Raw genomic sequence first — 20,219 nt, 5'->3', positions numbered from 1 at the left:
TGAATAATTTTTGTTTTCATTCATTTGATCATGTAATACGCTCATTTTTTAATGAACTATGCCATTTACTGTAGATATTTACATAGTTCTTTCCAGGTTGTATCCTCTAAAGAAAAAAGTTTAATCTTAGGAAATTAATGGCTATGGCAGAGCAAGAAAGTTCTATTGTAGATGAAATTTGTCTTTACTTCTGCCATGTCATTCATTTCCTGGTTTTAGTTCGACCTCGCTGTGATATCCGCAATACCTCTACTTTGTTCCTCTGGATTCCTTTCCCTTACAAAAATCAGAATTTAGTACAATTCTGTCATTTTAGTAAAATGACATCAATGATTTATGATCTCCCTCACCACAAGAATAATCTGCATATAATCGCCATCAAACTGACGATTTCCAAATGTCATTGAACATCAGGCAGAATATTGGGGGCTGATGGACCTTTGTTGCATGCTTAAAATAACTCCATGATTAACGTGTGTGTGTTGTATCTGTGAACTCAACAAAGCATTGACAGCAGTGTGCAAAGGAGAAAAGCATTTGTCTTTGAAAAGCAGAATTCAGAGTTCCGGGCGGTTGGTATAGATCGGAACCAAACAGAGGTGGCCACGTGTTTGACAAACAGGGTAGTGATAACGCAAGAAAAAATAACACCATTAGCACTTCACAGTACCATGTGCATATAACAAACGTGTTAATATGGTATTATCTTACTCATTAAAGGAGGTACAGAAGGTACAGATGATTTCAGGAATCCTCAGTTAGCCATTTGCACATGTTAACATATGTTATGGTGCATAGTTGCAAGTGATCGATTAATTTGCATCTCTCTCAGCGTATTCCAAAATTTTAATTTATGTGGCTCTCCCATTACTGTTTGGTGAGGCATTTCTGTAAGCTTTTTTTTTTTTTTTTGGAAAGAAAATTTCATTTTATACTCTTGAGAATGCAAAATATTTCAGTTTAATGGTGACCAGCAGACCCACAACTCTATATTCCTAACAATACACCTGACAATACGGGGCGCCTGGATGGCTCAGTGGGTTAAGTCACTGCCTTCGGCTCAGGTCATGATCTCAGGGTCCTGGATCGAGTCCCGCATTGGGCTCTCTGCTCAGCAGGGAGCCTGCTTCTCTCTCTGTCTACTTGTGATCTCTCTCTCTGTCAAATAAATAAATAAATAATAAAAACTTAAAAAAAAAATACACCTGACAATAATAGTACCATAGAACTTACTTAAGATGCTTTAAGGTAAATACAATATAATGAGAAAATTTTAAGTTGTGATTTTAATGTTTGAAACATAGATTATGGACATACACAATAAAGTTACAAAATATATAAATGGCATGTAGTTCTTCTAATCTGTTCCTGTCTCCCTACTGCCCAATGCAAACATTGCTCTCATTTTCCTCTGTATCTTCTGGAGTTGACCTCTGCATTCCATTTATTTCTAATGTGTGCTATTTAATTTATTTATTTACTTTAGATGACTCCGGAATTGATGATAAAAGCATGTACTTTTTATACTGGACATTTAGTAAAGACCCACTTTTGGTAAGAATGTGATTTTCACATCCTATTTCTTTGTGTTTTTATTTTTAATATTCTCTATAGGAAGAACAACTCATTTTTGGCCATTCTGATTTTATCTATTTAATCATGTTTCCATCATTTTGCATTGTATATTTCTTTTATTTTTATTTAGCATTTACTTAGTTAAAATACATTCTTTACTTCTTCAAGGTATTGCTTTTTTTCAAAGTGTAAGTCTACAATCCCTTCGTCTGAAACCCTTGGAGATATGTTTCAAAATTTACATTCTTTTTCTTTAAAAAATTTTACAAAGGTAATTTCTACACATTCATTCTATGTATTATATAACATCTTCAGTGGTGTCTGGGGCAGCATGTTGGAACCAAACTTATTAAAACATATTATTGGGGTGCCTGGGTGGCTCAGTGGATTAAGCCGCTGCCTTCGGCTCAGGTCATGATCTCAGGGTCCTGGGATCGAGCCCCGCATCGGGCTCTCTGCTCCGCGGGGAGCCTGCTTCCTCCTCTCTCTCTGCCTGCCTCTCTGCCTACTTGTGATCTCTCTCTCTGTCAAATAAATAAATAAAATCTTAAAAAAAACACATTATTATTTTTATTATATATGTTATATATATGTATATAAAATGAAATGTCTATGAAATGAAATTTTAAAAAGACTACGAATAGCTATGTGTCAAGTCCAGAGAATTTTTGATGCAAAATTACTTTAGTTTTTAAATTTTTATTTGTTTACTTTTAAGATTTATTTATTTATTTGAGAGAGAGAGAGAGACAGAGTGTGGGGGGAGCAGGGAGAGGGAGAGAGAATCTGCACTGAGTGTAGAGCCTGTTGTGGGGCTTGATCCCAGGACCCCAAAATCACGACCTGAGCTGAAATCTAGAGGTGGATGTTCAACCAGCTGGGCCATCCAGGAGCCCCGAGGTAAAATTACTTTAGGTCAGGTCTAGTTTTGCCTCTAAGTGAGTTTTGAAAAAAGCCAGGTTACGAAAAATACCTTCCAAATTTCAGACCTTTACTGGGTTTTAGAACTATAGCAAAGGGAAGTACAAGCTCAAAGGAAACGCAAGAAGTAGCTAGAACAGTAACAATAATCGAACAATTTCTTTCTATGCTGTGGTATTTGAAGCATAAAGGAGGTATTGTTACTCCTTCTCCCTCTCCATTTATTAGGAATGTATTGCCATTGATATTATCAAAATACTATTTTTCTGTATTTACTGCCTATAGCACATGGAGAGACATAGCAATACCTCTTACAGGTAAAGATGAACTTCTGGCTGAAAAGATGGAAAAAGCGAAGGAATATGACAATTTCAGACTTCAAAAATACATCTTTCGTCTCTGGCACTCTTATACAGAAGGTCAAAAAAAACTACTTACAGGTAAATCCTTGCATAGTAACAGTTTTTGTATTGCTTATTCAAAGAATCAACACACTTAGCAATTAAGCAGTCAAGCTGGGTGGCTCAGTGGGTTAAGCTGCTGCCTTCAGCTCAGGTCATGATCTCAGGATCCTGAGATCTAGCCCTGCATAGGGCTCTCTGCTCAATGGGGAACCTGCTTTTCCCTCTCGCTCTGCCTGCCTCTCTGCCTACTTGTGATCTCTCTCTCTCTCTCTCTGTCAAATAAATAAATAAATAAACATCTTAACAAAAACTAAGCAGTTTTTACTGAAAATTTATTATTATGTCTAGAGAACTGTCATGAAATGTCACAAAAAGCCACTAATTAAATGTGTTACATTTAAATGAGATTTGTCTCAAAGGGTTTTCTTGTAACAGAAAACAGGCATGTTTGAAATAAAAATTCTGTATGGATTTCTGTGGTATATGTACAGATATAAATAGGGATCTACTATCATCATTTTTATTCAGAGAAAGCTGGTATATGATAGGTACCAAAACTGACTATTGCTTGCAGAGAATTTTCCATTCCTTAGAGATATTTCATTTAATGGATACATGAGGAAACAAAGAAAATGCATTTTCCTTTCCTTAAAACCTTGATAGTTGTAAAAAATACAGAGGGCATGTACATGATCTTTGAGGCAGGATTAGGGAACCCCAGCCTTTTGCTCAGATTTTAGCCACTTACCAAGTGCTGGTTTATGGCTGCTGCAAATCAGAGAATCATTTCCTCTTGATCAGTTACTCTTGGTACCTCAGTCACAGTGAGCCCCCGAAGGTTTTTTTTTCTTCTTTTTTTTAGAGAGAGAGAGAGCAAGAGAGAGTGTGCACATGGGAGCATGGGGAGGGGGAGGGGAAGTGGGAGAGGGAGAGAGAGAATCCTAAGCAGACTCCTTACCCTAAGGTGAGGCTCCACCTCATGACCCTGAGATCACAACCTGAGTGGTGATCAAGAGTTGAATGCCCCCCAGGTGCCCTCTGAAGGTTTAAACATAAGATTGATGGGCCACTAATTTAGAGAGGAAGCAACTGGCTTCAGTTTCAAAGCCAATGCCCTTGGGGCGCCTGGGTGGCTCAGTGGGTTAAAGCCTCTGTCTTGGGCTCAGGTCGTGATCCCAGGGTCCTGGGATAGTGGAGCCTGCTTCCTCCTCTCTCTCTCTGCCTGCCTCTCTGTCTACTTGTGATCTCTGTCTGCCAAATAAATAAACAAAATCCTAAAAAAGAAAAAGTTAAAAAAAGAGAAGCGAATGCCCTCTTCAGTGGTGTCCCCAGGGCCTGCCTTAGTCATCCTCCTTCCTGGCCTGACCCCTGTATTTGAGCTTTGGACCTTGGTTAAAACATAAAATGGAGCAATTTATTTAATCATAAGGCATTTAACTAAATCAGAATACTACCTTATAATTGTATTTCTGTCATTAAGTTTAGGAGTTCTGGTTTTATAAAGAACAGTTTACTTAAAAAAAGAAAAGATATGTATCCTATATATATCTTGATGTGTCATTACATCTATTACATCTTTATTTTTTAAAGATTTTATTTATTTATTTGACAGAGAGACACAGCGAGAGAGGGAACACAGGCAGGGGGAGTGAGAGAGAGAGAAGCATGCACGAGAGAGGGAGAAGCAGGCTTCCCGCTGAGCAGGGAGCCTGATGTAGGGCTCTATCCCAGGACAGGGATCATGACCTGAGCTAAAGGCAAATGCTTAACCAGTTGAGCCGCCCAGGCATCCCTCCATCTCAATTTCCAAGGGCAAATGTGATGTGTACAGGTTAATAAAGTTTCAGGAGTAAAGATGTACTGCTGCCAAAAGTAATTAATTTTAGATATAATTAAAATCAAACAAAACCCGCCAGACACAATATTAGTTTATATTATAAACATGATAGAATATTAAACATTGTTTTTAGGAAACATCTTTATATATATACAATAATCTAATAACTTTTCTTTAGTTACACTAGTGCGGATACAAAAGATGTGCTGCCGTTACAAGCTATTAGCTATGCTAACCAAGTGGAGGAATAAAGCACAACATAAGTATAAGAAGAGAGAAGAGGAGCTGGTATGGTATCTTGGAAACTTAATTTTTTTAGAATCTGAATTTGGTTGTTATATTGATGTTGCTTCAGATAATAATGCTATGCGTGGAACGTATGAAAATACAGAATATTAGGTACTTAAAAAAAAGATTTGGGGCGCCTGGGTGGCTCAGTGGGTTAAGCCTCTGCCTTCAGCTCAGGTCATGATCTTAGGGTCCTAGGATCGAGCCCCACATCAGGCTCTCTGCTCAGCAGGGAGCCTTCTTCCCCGTCTCTCTCTGACTGCCTCTCTATCTACTTGTGATCCCTCTCTATATATCAAATAAAATTAAAAAAAAAAAGATTTTACTTATTTATTTGAGAGAGGGAGTGCATGTGTGTGCACGAACAGGGTGGAGAGACAGAGTGAGAGGGAGAAGGACAAGCAGACTCCCTGCTGAGTGGGGAGCTGGAGGCATGGCTCGATGGTGGGGCTCCATCCCAGGACCCTGAGACCATGAACTGAGCTGAAGACAGGTGCTTAACGGACTGAGCCACCCAGGTGCCCCAATATTATATAATTTGGATGGGGTCTTTATTCTTTTAATTGAATAATTTAAATTTTCCTTCAGCTACAAAAAATATTTTCTAATAAATTCTGTTGTTTCATTTCAACTCTGAACACTGAGAAAAAAATCATTTCAACATTTTCTTTAAAGTATTGGTAAAAACTAAGAATTTTGTTTAAGCAAGTGTTTAGATAGATATAGATGTCTAAAATAGAAGAGAGTGGCGCCTGGGTGGCTCAGTGGGCTAAAGCCTCTGCCTTTGGCTCAGGTCATGGTCCCAGGGTCCTGGGATCGAGCCCTGCATCCAGCTCTCTGCTCAGCAGGGAACCTGCTTCCTCCTCTCTCTCTTTGCCTGCCTCTCTGCCCACTTGTGATTTCTGTTAAATAAAAATAAATAAAATCTTTAAAAAAAAGAATTTAAAATGGAAGAGAAACCATTTGATATGATAAAGACTGAATAAATTTTTTCTTTCCTAGATAAGATTAGATTGTTATTCTTTTTCAACCTTCAATATAATAAATTATAATTTTAATATAAATTATTTAAAAAATTACTAAATTGCTAAAGTTAAAGGATCGTTCTTAACTGGGACGCTTTAATTAAAGCAATTAAAATAGAGGACCCAAGCAAATTCCTCCAAACTTAAAAATATTTCTGGTTTGCTTAAGCTATTAATACATTATTACTTAATGTTGTTTTAGAATACTCACAGTAACTATTAGGATCAGACATAGAAAAGTGGATTTTTTTTAGTTATATTACTTCATAGGTAATGTTTTATCAACAGTCTTGAAATACAAAGTCGGGATAAATAAGAAAGAGAAAAATAAGAAATTAAACTCCCTGTTTAGTCGTCGCCCGGTGGAGGGCAGGATCAATGCCCTCCCACTGCTAACGGGTTCAGATGCCGACACACGTACCAAGAGGGTATACAAAGATTTATACAAAGAGGGTATACAAAGATTTATGCTGAAAACAGTGCTAGAGTCTACAGAGGACACTGAGATGCATAAAGCACAGTTCTTGCTCTCTGCAAGTCTGTCCCCTACTGGTATCATGGTGTTCTTCTAGGATGTCCTCTAGCATTTGTGGAGTACATGTTCAATGTTACTAGTTCATGTTCAATGTTGCCAGTTCAACAGTTACACTTTAGGTAACCACTGTTTTAGTCGGCTTGTTCAGTGCTGGCTTGTCCTTCCTTCCTGCCTCCCTCTCTCTCTCTTTCTTTCTTCCCTTCTTTCTCTTTCTTTCTTTCCTTCCTTCCCTCCTTCTTTCTTTCTTTTTAGATTTGAGAGAGAGAGAGAGAGCACTGGGGGAGGCAGGATGGGCAGAGGGAGAGAGAGACAAGGAATCTCAAGTAGACCCCCCACGGAGCAGGGAGCCTGATGTGGGGCTTGATCTCAAGACTCTGAAATCAAGACCTGAGTTAAAATCAAGAGTCAGATGCTTCCCTGACTGAGCCATCCAGGTGCCCCTGTTCAGTGTTTTTCGACACTGTGCACTAAGCTAGCATTTTGATCCTGGCTCCCCCCAAGCCTGATCAGTTATTGTCTAATGGTGAAATAAGCAACTGTACATGACTGGTCTGCCCCGTTCACACCCCGCTTGAACTCAACATCTCTGAGGCAGTATTGTTCTCTTAATCACCCCCCTACACTGAGCATAATGTGTTGCATGCAATAGTTGATACATATTAATATAAATAATAGCATATAACATAGTATTATCCTTAATGTAGATGTATACTCTACAGCAAGTTGGGCGTTTAGAGAAAACATTTACTTCTAGCTATGTGATTTTTTGGCCTAACAATCACTCACTTAAGTGGGTGAAGTGAGCATGGCCCGTGCGTGCTGGGCAGAGAAAGCAGGGAACACTTCCGTGTGCTACTTCTCCAACGTGTGCCCTTCCTTAGGCTCGTGTGTGTGTGTGTAATATTTATTTATCCTTATGGCTTTTTCTCGATTATGCAGTTTTAAGGAATGTATTCAACGTTAAAATGGGGACTTCTTATAACAGTAAATCAGGCAAGACCCCAAATGCTTTCCTCTGCCTCTCCTTTTTTATCTCTGTGCTAACCGCCTCCTTTCCATACCCCAAATATCCCATCAGTCATTACCAGAACCTTGACTCTGTGGGTTTCAGCTTTTTCATCTAAAAGAGGAGGCTGGACCACATCGTCGAGGTTGCTGCCTAGGCTGCTGACGTCTGATGGGAATGATCTCTAATGCTCTGGTGGTCTGGAGCATATCGCCCTGCTATGGACAAAGGCAGTTTACATAGCAGGGATGACAATAATAAAGAATGTTTATTTGGTTCTATCATGGTATCGAGTGCTGTACTTTATACATATCATCTCATTTAATCTTCACCATGATGACATGGAATTTGCCGGTTATTTTCATGGCAGATATTAAAACATGAACTTCAGTTGCTGAAATGGAGAAGCAAGTTAAAACTCAACGTTGTTGCTAAGGACAAATTCCTATTTCCTGAACACAGGGCGTCTGAAGTCTCTCTTGGAAGCGAGATTCCTGAATGTGACATTTCGCTGTTCCCTGAAAGAGTGATCTCACGGGTTCGTATGAATTCATGTATCGTAACTAGTCATTTTCACAGTGTTTATGTAAAGAGTGGTTTTATAAACCTGACATGAATGATGGAAATCCTATTTCAAAGAAACACTTTTTTTTTTTTTTACAACTAGCTGTGGGTTCAACTCATTTTTAGAGGTCATCCTTTTGGAGGGCTGTAAGATGACTCTAGCAATCAAATGTGGAGAAAGGATAGCTGCAGGAAATAAGAAGGGAAGGAAAACATTCCTCCTTCAAGCATACATTGTCATTTAAGGTGGAACAGGTTTTAGCTACCGCAGCACACACTTTTTCATTTTTAATCCCTAATCTGTTAAACTTCACATGATGTCTTCACTCTGGGATATAAATGGGCTTGTTTTAGTGCACCTTTCAATTAGGTGAAATATTTATAGTATCTTTTCCCCCTAGATTGTGAATTCATAGAGAGAATCATGTAGTTACAGCTTACAGTTCACTGAATTTGATCTCTGAAAAATACGCCATAATTCCAACTAGGAGTTATATTCTCTCCTATTTTGATAGATAAATAATTTCTTTGTGAGACTGCCTGGGAAATGGGAGAAGAGTTCTAAAATATCACCTTATTCTGATCGATGAAAGCTTCACATTGTAAAATCCCATGTGTTAAATACACCCTGCTGAATGTGCAGAATTAAGCTCAAATTCTATTTGGGGACAGGGTATCTATGTGTCTATATCTAGTCCAGCATTTTACGTACCGCGTGGAGTTAAGATAAGGATATTTTTGCCCATAATTTCCTTTTTATAAATTGTCTATCCTATCTTGTTCATTTTGAAATTGGAATTCCCATAATTTGCTTGCTGGTTTGTAATAGCTCTTTGTATATTGGTAATATCAACCCTTTGCCTGGAATATATCAGAGATTTCCCTCCTACACCTGATGCTTGCCTTCAGTTTTGTCTGTACAGTCTTTCTGTGAGAGAAGTTTCAGAGCTCTGTATAACCAAGCCTGGCACTCTTGCCCTAATTATTTCTCTTTTTGTGTCATATTAATATGTATTCTTAGTGGTTTTTCTAAGCCACATCACACTCTTTCTTACACTGATACAACTGTTCTTTTGTCTTTGAATTCTCACACTGTTCATTGCTGAAGTTTCTTTGTTTATCAGTGGCTGCGCTGGGGTTTTCAATTCATCACAGATTACACCTTCACATAATTTTCTACCACTTTACATATAAGGTAATATCCTAACAAGAACATGCTTTCATTTTCCTTCTCCTGTGCTTCCCGCCGTTATTGCCATACATTATATCGCCAGGTGTTTATAAACCCTATAATGTATTATTTTTGCCTTAAATAGTCAATTATACTTTATTCAGCATATGCCTCTTATTTTTTACTGATGTGTAATTAACATACAGTGTTATATTAGTTTCAGGTGTACAATGTAATGATTCAGCAGTTCCGGGCATTACTCGCCGCTTGTCACAATAAGTGTGCTCTTAATCTGCTTGATTTATTTCACCCATCCCTCCACGCACCTCTCCTCTGGCAACCACCACTTTGTTTTCTGTATTTAAAAGTCTGATTTTTTGTTTGCCTTTTTTTTCTTTGTTGGTTCATTTGCTTCCTTACATTCCACATATGAGTGTATTTCTCTAACTTATTTCACTTAACATCGTACCTCCTAAGTCTATCCATGTTTTGCAAATGACAAGATCTTGTTCTTTTTTATGGCTTAGTAATATTCCACTGTACATATACTACTTCTTTAACTGTTCATCTAGTGATGGACACTTGGGTTGTTTCCATATTTCAGCTATTGTAAATAACTCAATAAACATAGGGATACATATGTCTTTTGGAATTAGTGTTTTCATTTTCTTTGGGTGAATACCCAGTAGTGGAATTACTGTATCATGTGGTAATTCTATTTTTAATTTTTTAAGGAACTCCATACTGTTTTCCACAGTGGTTATACCAATTTGCATTCCTACCAATAGTGCATGAGGGTTCCAAAACTTGTTCTTTCTTGTGCATTTGCTTTTAGCCATTCTGGCAGGTGTGAGGTGATATCTCATTGTGGTTTTGATTTGCATTTCCCTGATGATCCATGATGCTGAGCATCTTTTAATGTGTTTGTTGGTCATCTTTGGAGATGGAGAAATGTCTGTTCATTTGGAGAATGAATGGAGAAATGTCTGTTCATATCTTCTTTGGAGAAATGTCTGTTCATATCTTTTGCCCATTCTTAAATCAGATGATTAGTCTTTTTGATGTTGAGTTGTATAAGTTCTTTGTATACTTTGGATATTAACCCCTTTTCAGATATATCATTTGCAAATATCTTCTCCCATTCAGTAGGTTGCCTTGTCATTTTATTGATGGTTTCCTTCACTGTGCAAAAGCTTTTTATTTTAGCATAGTCCCAATAGTTTAATTTTATTTTGCTTGTCTGGGGAGACATATCTAGAAAAATGCTTCCATGGCCAATGTCAAAGAAATTACTGCCTATGTTTTCTTTAAGGAGTTTTATAGTTTCAGGTATCATATTTAGGTCTTTAATCCATTTTGTGTTTATTTTTGACCGTGGTGTAAGAAAGTGGTCTGGGTTCATTCTTTTGCATGTTGCTGTCCAGTTTTCCCAACATCTTTGTTGAAGAGATTGTCTTTTCCCTATTGTATATTCTTCCTTCCTTTGTCATAGATTAATTGACCATGTAAGCATGGGTTTATTTCTGGACTCTATTCTGTTCCTTTGATCTACGTGTCTATTTTTGTGCGGGTACCATACTGTTTGCATGCTATAGTTATATAATATATCTTGAAATCCAGGATTGTGATACCTCCAGTTTTGCTTTGGCTGTTTGGTGTCTTTCGTGATTCCATTCAAATTTTAGGATTATTTGTTCCAGTTCTGTGAAAAATGTTGTTCGTATTCTGATGCTGATTGCATTAAATCTGTAAATTGTTTTAGGTACTATGGGCATATTAACAATATTGGTTCTAGGGTGCCTGGGTGTCTCAGTGGGTTAAGCCTCTGCCTTCAGCTCAGGTCATGATCTCAGGATCCTGGGATCGAGCCCCGCATCAGGCTCTCTGCTCTGCAGGGAGCCTGCTTCCTCCTCTCTCTCTCTCTCTGCATGCCTCTCTGCCTACTTGTGATCTTTGTTTGTCAAATAAATAAATAAAATCTTTTAAAAAAACAAAACAAAACAATATAGGTTCTTCTAGTCCATGAGCATGGAATATCTTTCTATTTGTTTGTGTCATTGTCAATTTCTTACATCAGTGTTTTATAGTTTTTGGAATATAGGTCTTTCACCTCCTTGGTTTATTCCTAGGAATTTTATTCTTTTTGATGCAATTGTAAATGGGATTTTTTTTCTTTCTGCTATTTCATTAATGTATAGAAATGCAACAGTATTCTGTATTAATTTTGTATCCTGTGACTTTACTGAAATCATTTACTCATTCTGGTAATTTTTAGGTAAAGTCTTTTGGTTTTTCTATATATAGTCTCATGTCATGTAGAAGGAAGGAAATAATAAAGATTAGAGCAGAAATAAATGAAACTGAGTCCAAAAAAAGTCACCCACAATAGAAAAGATCAATGAAACCAGGAGTTGGTTCTTTTTTTCATTATTTGAATTCAATTAATTAATAGGAGCTGGTTCTTTGCAAGGATAAACAAAGCTGATAAACCTTCCACCAAACTGGTCAAGAAAAAAAGAGAGAGGACTCAAATAAACAGAAATCAGAAATGAAGGAGGAGATGTAATGACCAACACCATGGAAGTACAAAGGATTATAAGAGATAATTGTGAAAAATAAGATGTCAACAAATTGGACAACCTAAAAGAAGTGGATAAATTCCTAGACACATATAACCTTTCAAAACTGATTCAGGAAAAAAAATAGAAAATTTGAACGGACTGATTATGAGCAATGAAATGAAATCAATAATTAAAAATTCCCAATAACCATAGTCCAGCACCAGATGGCTTCCGAGATGAATTCTACCTAACATTTAAAAAAATGATAATGTCTCTTCTTCTCAAACTATGCCAGACAATAGAAGGGGAAGAAAAGCTTTCAAATACATCCCATGAGGCCAGCATTACTCTCATACCAAAACCGGACAAAGACACAACAAAAGAGGAAAACTATAGGCCAACATCTCTGATGAACATAGATGCAAAAATCCTCAACAAAATATTAGCAAACTAAACCCAACAGTCCATTAAAAAACATTCTCCATGATTGAGTGGAAGTTATTGCAGGGATGCATAAGTGGTTCAACATTCGGAAGTCAATCAACATGATACATCACATCAACAAAAGGATAAAACCCTCATGATCATCTCAATAGATGTAGAAAGAGCACTGGACAAAGTACAACATCCATTCATGACAAAAATCCCCAACAAAGTGGATTTAGAGGGAACATGCCTCAAGAGAATAAAGGCCATTTATGAAAAACCCACAACTAACATCATACTCAATGTTCCTCTAAGAACAAGACAAGCATGACCATTCTTACCATCTTTATTCAACATAGTGCTGGAAGTAATAGGTGCAGCAATCAGACAAAAGAAATAAAAGGCATCCAAACTGGTAAGAAAGAAGTAAAACTTTCAATACATTTTACTTCTAACAATCTGAAGCTTCTAGACAAGTTGCAAGTACTGTACAGAGATCATTTCCTCAACGGTTTTGAAAGTAAGTTGCTGACATAAGACCTCATCACTGCTGCCTACTATTGGTTTATTCCTGCGAACAAGAGTATTCCCTTAGAGGCAACCATTAAAATAATCAAACCCAGTTCAGGTTTCCCCAGCTGTTCTAATAATGTCCCAATAATGCAGAAAATCCAGTCTAGAATCACACATAACAATTGGTTACTATGTCTCCTCCATTCTCCTTCCATTTGCAATGGCCCCTCAGTCTTTTAATTTTCATGATCTTCACAGGAAGACTAGGTCCATTTTATTGTAGAATATCTCTCAACTTGAGCTTATTTGGTGTTTCCTCAAGAACATACTCAGGTTATGCATTTTCATTAGAAATACCATGGACAGGGCACATGGGTGGCTCAGATGGGTAAGCGTCTGACTTCACTCAGGTCATGATCCCGGCGTCCTGAGATTGAGTCCCGTGTCGGGCTCTCTGCTCAGTGGGAAACCTTCTTCTCCCTCTGCCTCTCTCTCTGTCTGTCTCTCAAAAATAAATAAATAAAATATTAAAAAAAAAAAAAGAAATACTTCAGACATCACGCTGTGTCCTTCCCATTGTAGCATATCAGTGACAGGATTTGGATTTGCCTATGATTGGGGATGGTCACTTTGATCACATGATGATAGTGGCGTCTGTCAGTCAAGCTTCTTCACTACAATTCAGTCACCTCCTTTGTAAATGATATACATGTTATGGCTACTTTAAAATTACATAAGTATTTCTATTTTTTAAAAAGATTTTATTTATTTATTTGAGAGAGAGAGAGAGATCACAAGTAGGCAGAGAGGCAGGCAGAGAGAGAGATGGGGAACAGGCTCCCTGCTGAGCAGAGAGCCCGATGTGGGACTCGATCCCAGAACCCTGAGATCATGACCTGAGCCGAAGGCAGAGGCTTAACCCACTGAGCCACCCAGGCGCCCCCACAAGTATTCCTATTCATTTCAGTTTGCTTGTTTATTTATATCAGTATGGATTTCCGGTTTTCCATTTTATTTGTGGGATATAATCCATTACTCTAATTATTTTGGTGCCCAAATTGTCCTAAATTTGGAAAGAGTCAAGTTGCCTTCTGTCTCCTTTTGACACGTCACCATCATTTCTTCAGTATTTCCTTACTTTATAGCAGCTTGCTGTCCAGGCTCACCTCATACTTTCCTTGTCCCACCGTGGATAAGTCATTTCTCCAAAAGCCCTAAACCCTTCTCAATGGCAAGTGTACGTAGAAACCATGAGCACCAGCTGTGCTCGTTGCCACTGCAGTGTCACGTCCCCTTAGGTCTTCTTGGTAGGAAAATGAGAGACTCTAAGTAGCTATAAACCTAAATAGCACACAGATACTTGCAGTTTTAGTTTTGGACCATAAGGTTCATTCTAGTTCTCTTCATCCCATATTTGCAATGTCCTTCTACAGCAGTGAGGATCCTAGCCTTATTCTTAGTATCTTTACTTATTTCACCATTCGCCCTGTGTGTCACCAGTCAAACAGATTGTTGCCACTATCCCTTCCTTTCTTCATTCTACTCAGACTTTGACATCCCTTGCCAGGCCACCCTCTTATGGGCTCAGGCTCTGACACCATGTGGCCGTTGCCTTCCCCACTGTGTAGTTTCCTTACTAACTTTGGGCTAAGACACCCTATACTGAGCACTTCCTATGCAGATCCCCTCCTTGTCCTATGCGGGTTTGACAATGCATGCATAAGCTGCCCCTCCTTGGGAATGCCCTCCTTACACTGCAAAGACTCTGTCCTAATTTACACTCTGTCCTTCCTTACACTGCATAGACTCTGTCACTCCATGCCATCTGCCCACATGGAGGCATTCTCCACATAATACTTGGCCCCTGGGTCTTACACAGAGTTTTCTTTCCTTGGTTCACCTTCTTTGTCCCACTCAGGTCTAACCTCCCACTTTGGCTTCCTCTCACTAGGAACACCCTCCTCACCCCTCTTAGGCCCCAAGTTTCTACACTGAGATATCCTTCCATGTGGATGGATGCCCTCCTCACCTTGCTTACTCTTTGACTATCTGCACTGGGCAGATGTCCTCTTCTTGAACCTCATTTCCTTGGGGCTTCAATAGCCCAGAGCGAGCCATGTTTCCTCATTTGCCTTCCTTTTTCCATCTGGGCTCTGAAATTCCTCTCAGCCATTCTTAGGAACACCCCTCCTCACCCATCTTGGACTCCAAAACGCTGTGCAGGGTTATCCGCAGAGTGGCTAGTCCTTTATAGACCCGAGTTTTGATGCCCTGCTCTGGGTCAATAGAGCTCCTCTGCACCTTCACCTTGGCGTAGACGTCTACTTTGCTTAGACAAATTAATATTTTCCCACAGGTCTTTTAATTCCTATTAATTTTTTGTTAGCTTATTTTTTTTTTCTTTCTGTGCTTCTTCATTTTATTTATTTGTTTATTTTTTTATTTTAAAGATTTTATTTATTTGAGAAAGCTAGCACAAGTGGGGGAGGGGTAGAGAGAAGAAGACAAGCAAACATCCTGCTCTGCAGGGAGCCGGATGTGATGAGGGGCTCTATCCCAGGACCCTGAGATCATGACCCAAGCCAAAGGCAGGTGTTTAAGGGACTGAGACACCCAGGTGCTCCTGTGCTTCATTTTAAATAGTGGTTATTGCTACGTCTGCAAGTTCAGCACACTGTACACAAAACTGTCTTTAAAAGCCATTAACTTTTGTCCAAATCACCTGTGAAGAGAGCATTACTCACCAAAACTGAAAAAAAAAAAAAAAAAAAAGACACCAATAATTTGTGGAATAGATAGCCAGCAACATGTTGCCGAATTTTGAAAATAAGATGAATTAGAATGTTTTCTAATTCTTACTGGCTTTCGTTAATCTCTAATCTTCAACTACTTTAAAAGGAAAAAAGTGCACGTAGTCTATTTTGACTTTAGAAGCATCTCAGAAAGAGATGGACGGGGGAAAGGCACAATAAGCAATAATTTGCTCATAGTGTAAGTTCAAGAAAATCATTGGTCATTAGTAGCATCTGGCTAGTTTTATAGTCGGGATTTTTTGGGTCATTGTTATTGTTATTGTTATTGACTGCCTCTCCCCAAAAGAATTAAATAGTGTTTCCTTAGTCTAAAAGATGCAATTTTTTAGACTAAGGAAACACTATTTGCTAATTTGCTATCAAGCCCTTCCAGTGAACCTTTTCACTATGAATATTGTATTCATCTCCAGAAGTTTTATTTGGTTCATTTTTCAAATTTCCACCCCTCTCCTTTCTTTTTCTTTGAAATCCTTAAGCATTTTTAAAAATAAAAGCTGCTTTAAAGGACTTTTCTTCTAGGTCTATTATCCCTGTAATTTCTCTCTGCACTTACATTTTTAAAAATTTTTCTCCTGGTTATGTGTCAGATTTTCTTGCTTTTCACAGATACAGTACGTTTTTTTTGTTATATGCTGGATATTTTGTAAGTTACATTCTTGAGTGACTGGATATTTTTGTCTTTCTTTAAGGAATGTTGAATTTTGTTTTGATAGTCAGCTAATTTACTCAAATTAATTTTCCCAACTTATATTTAAGCTTGGTTAAAGAAAATCTAGAGTAACTTTTATTGAAGGCTAGTTTATCCTTACTCCTCCCATGTGATCTTCCTGGGTCTTTTTTGAATGCTCCAAGAGTTCAATGATGTGTCTCCACTCTAATTTGTCTCCACTTGTAAATTTCCTAATACTATATGAACTGTAGTAGTTGCTCTGCTTACAATCCCTGGTAGATGTTTTTGCCCTGGTAGGCATTTTTTGTCCAATCTCGTGGCATGTCATCCTGCACACACACTCAGCTTAGAATGCCCTCAAAGATGCAAGGATCTCTATGCTTATTTCTCAAGCTTTTTTTCTGTGTAACTCCCACTTTTCTAGTACTCTGCCCATAAACTCCAGCAATTTCAACATCCTTGAACCCCATTAACTATTTCCTTGGCTTAGTGAGACCACCTTTCTTTCACAAGCAGCTAATAAATACCTCTAGGAAGAAAGCCTGTGGTGTAATATGGTCACCTCATTGATTTCCCTTCTTTCAGAGATCACAATATTGTGATACCTGTTGTCCAACAGTTAAAAGCAGTTGTTTCATATATTTGGTCCATTTCTCTAGCTGTTTGTGATGGGAAGCATAGTCTGGTACAAGTCACCTCATCATGGCTGGAAGTAGAAGGCTATTATTGATGGTTTTCTGAATCTACATGGGATTCAGGCTTTGGAGCTCCAAACCATGTCTGTCAATCCTTTTATGGGTTTCTTTCTTCCATTTCTTACAGAGACTATTTAAACTTTTGTTATGGACTGAATATTTGTTTTCCTCCCAGATTCCTATGTTGAAGCCCTGATTCTCTAGAGATAGGGCTAGCCATGAAAGTGATATAGGTTAAATGAGGTCATAAGGGTGGGGTCCTAATCCAAGAGGAGGCTTGCCCGTATAAGAAGAGTCAGAGATACCAAAGCTCCGTCTCTGCCTTGTGTCTTAACCAGGGCACTCAGTGGTGCCTGGTCTGGTGTGTGGTCCATGCACACGGAATCATTCTTGGATGTCCAGGACTGTGTCTTATTCATGTTCCCTGATTTATAAACAACCAAAAAAATTTATCAATTGCATGAATTTAACATTTAAGAAATTATCGTATGCTGCCCCAATTCAAGTTTAAGAAAAGGTACAGATCTGTAATAAAAGTATCAATATTTTCCCCAGGCACTTTCTTTTGTCTGTGAAAGTCAATTCTCTAAACGATTATTGATAAATAGGCATAAAAGGTAAACTTACAACAGCTACAAAAATATCCATGCCAGTTGAAACAGAAGAGAAAAGGAACCAAGTTTTGAGAGGTCTTTAGGCTTCACATCTTTTCAAGAACACCCCATCTTTTTTATGGGCCTCCATATGGATGATTTAAGGAAAGCATAAAAAGTTTGAAGTCTATAGTTTTGGGAGCTTACTGATGACTGCAAACTCTTCAGTATGCTCCAAAGGAGCTATTTTTCCTTTTAAGATTTTATTTATTTATTTGACAGAGAGAGAGAGAGAGGCAGCTAGAGGAGGAACACAAGCAGGAGAAGTGGGATAGGGAGAAGCAGCAGGTTTCCTGCTGAGCCTGGACCCCAGTGTGGGGCTCGATCCCAGGACCCTGGGATCATGACCTGAGCCGAAGGGAGATGCTTAACGACTGAGCCACCCAGGTGCCCCTGAAGCAGCTATTTTATTTATTTATTTATTTTTAAAGATTTTATTCACAAGTAGGCAGAGAGGCAGGCAGAGAGAGAGAGAGTGAGAGAGAGAGAAGCAGGCTTCCTGCTGAGCAGAGGGACCCATGCGGGACTCGATCCCAGGACCTGAGATCATGACCTGAGGCAAAGGCAGAGGCTTAACCCACTGAGCCACCCACCCAGCCCCAAAACAGCTGTTTTAAATCCAGTGTTCAGGTTTAGTTGTTCTCTAAGGTATGAGCTACTACTGCCTTCACCTACCACTATAAGAGAACATGACTGATGGTAGGGCTTAAAGAAACAAGGTCTTATTTGTTTCCTACCACACAAAGTCCAGAGGAAGGCAGCCCAGGTCTGGTCCTCCACGATGCCAATAGAAATGGAATCGTTCTATTGTCTTGCTCCACAGTTCTGAGCATCTTCTTGCTTATTGTCTCATGGTTGCAAAATGACTACCCTACCTCCAGCCACGTCTTCACTCACCAGGCCTGAAGAACGGGGAAAATCACAGTGGTAGGAGGCAAAAAGATTGGCCTATTCTTGTGTAGAAGAGCCAGTTTCCCCCAAGGTACCACAGTCAGACTTTCACTGATGTGTTTTAGGCTAGAACTGTGTCATTAGGCCATGTCTGGCTGCAAGTTGCTAGGCAGGAGGGGACTCCGAGTGGGGATTGGGTGAGTTACAACAGATAAGGAGCAAGCGATTATTTAAGAAGTCTGTACATAATTGCTGCAAAGGAATTTTGGTTTAATGCTCTTCCCTCTCCTAATTCAGAGAAGCCAAAATGCAAACCTTCTCATAAAGTGATCCAGGGTCTAACAAGAGACTTGTATACGGAAATTTCAACACTTATCATGAGCTATGAACTGGCCTGTTTTGTCATAAGATGTGTTTTGGTTTGATAATACAGAAGAAGTAGTTTCACGTCGTTCCTCATCAATTACCGGCAATATCACTTTAGGCAATTTCAGCCCTCTTGACTCTTGATCTTTTTTTTTTTTTTTAAAGATTTTATTTATTTATTTGAGAGAGAGAGTGAGAGAGAGCACAAGCAGGGGGAGCAGCAGAGAGAGAGGGAGAAGCAGCCTTTCCACTGAGCAGGCAGCTGGACACGAGGGCGGGGTGGGAGGGGCTCAATCCCAGGACCCTGGGATCATGACCTGAGCCAAAGGTAGATGCTTAACTGGCTGAGCCACCCAGGCACCTCTTGGAACTTGATCTTTAAAACTTCCTGTTCTCATCTCTCCAACCAAACTCTAAATTTAGGGAGAATAGTTTAGGTTGGATTACTTGAAGTTTTAGAACAATGAAAATCATTGCCAGTTTTTGCATTTTACATATTATTTCTGGTATCATGTCGTGGGGTTATGATCAGGCAGCCCATCCCTTCTACCCTGATTCCCACCCGCACTTCCATGTAGAACGATACATAGAGTCTTTTTGGGATCAGGTTTGTAGACTTTGCCATTGAAACCATAGCATAATCTAGAAAAGAACATAGAAGTTTCTGTGTTCAACTTTTACATTTTTCAGGAGCTGAGGATCTAAGAATGACATACCCAAAGTCAGACTACTACAAAACGGAGAACAAACCCTGATTTTGTTAATTCTTGCTTAAAATTAAAAACTCGATGGGCTCCTGTTAAGCATCTGCCTTTGGCTCAGGTCGTGATCCCAGGACCCTGGGACTGAACCCCGCATCTGGTTCCTTGCTCAGCAGGAAGCCTGCTTTTCCCTTTCCCATTCCCCCTGCTCGTGTTCCCTCTCTTACTATGTCTCTCTGTCAAATAAATAAATAAAATCTTAAAAAAAATTATAAGCTCTATACCATTCTGCTTATTCCTCCGGGAGAATTCTAAAGAAATAGAATATGTACATGAATATTTTACCTCTGAGACAAAAGAGGAATGGAACCATTTATATCTGTTTAGTTGTATTACCCTTAAAGTATATGAATAACATTTTTCTTTTCCAAATGACTAAATCTTGGTATGACACTGAAGTACCGCATTATTTTTGGATATTCTCAAAATTTTTTCCCTATCAAATAAATTAAGAATGTCCATTAAAATGCAAAGGTAATAGAAGAGTGAATTTATATAATAGTGAAAAACTGGAAGTTAATGATTCTACGATTCATGTCTTGAA

The 20,219-nt window shown here is 38.7% G+C and overlaps 1 protein-coding gene across 1 annotated transcript in view; it reads left to right on the top strand.

The window, feature by feature from the left end:
• The window catches only part of FBXL13 (F-box and leucine rich repeat protein 13), a 233,922-nt gene that overhangs the window by 28,431 nt on the left and 185,272 nt on the right, over positions 1 to 20,219 (top strand). Inside the window, exons 4-7 of the mRNA XM_046020438.1 lie at positions 1,487 to 1,554; positions 2,782 to 2,936; positions 4,916 to 5,025; positions 7,962 to 8,129. Of these exons, the coding sequence (XP_045876394.1) occupies positions 1,487 to 1,554; positions 2,782 to 2,936; positions 4,916 to 5,025; positions 7,962 to 8,129 (501 nt within the window). The remainder of the gene's footprint in view (positions 1 to 1,486; positions 1,555 to 2,781; positions 2,937 to 4,915; positions 5,026 to 7,961; positions 8,130 to 20,219) is intronic.

The sequence above is a fragment of the Meles meles genome, chromosome 10 (genome assembly GCF_922984935.1).
Source record: "Meles meles chromosome 10, mMelMel3.1 paternal haplotype, whole genome shotgun sequence".
Lineage (NCBI taxonomy): Eukaryota > Metazoa > Chordata > Mammalia > Carnivora > Mustelidae > Meles > Meles meles.
The sequence above is the reverse complement of the archived record's forward strand: the minus strand, read 5'-3'. Positions and strand labels throughout refer to the sequence as shown.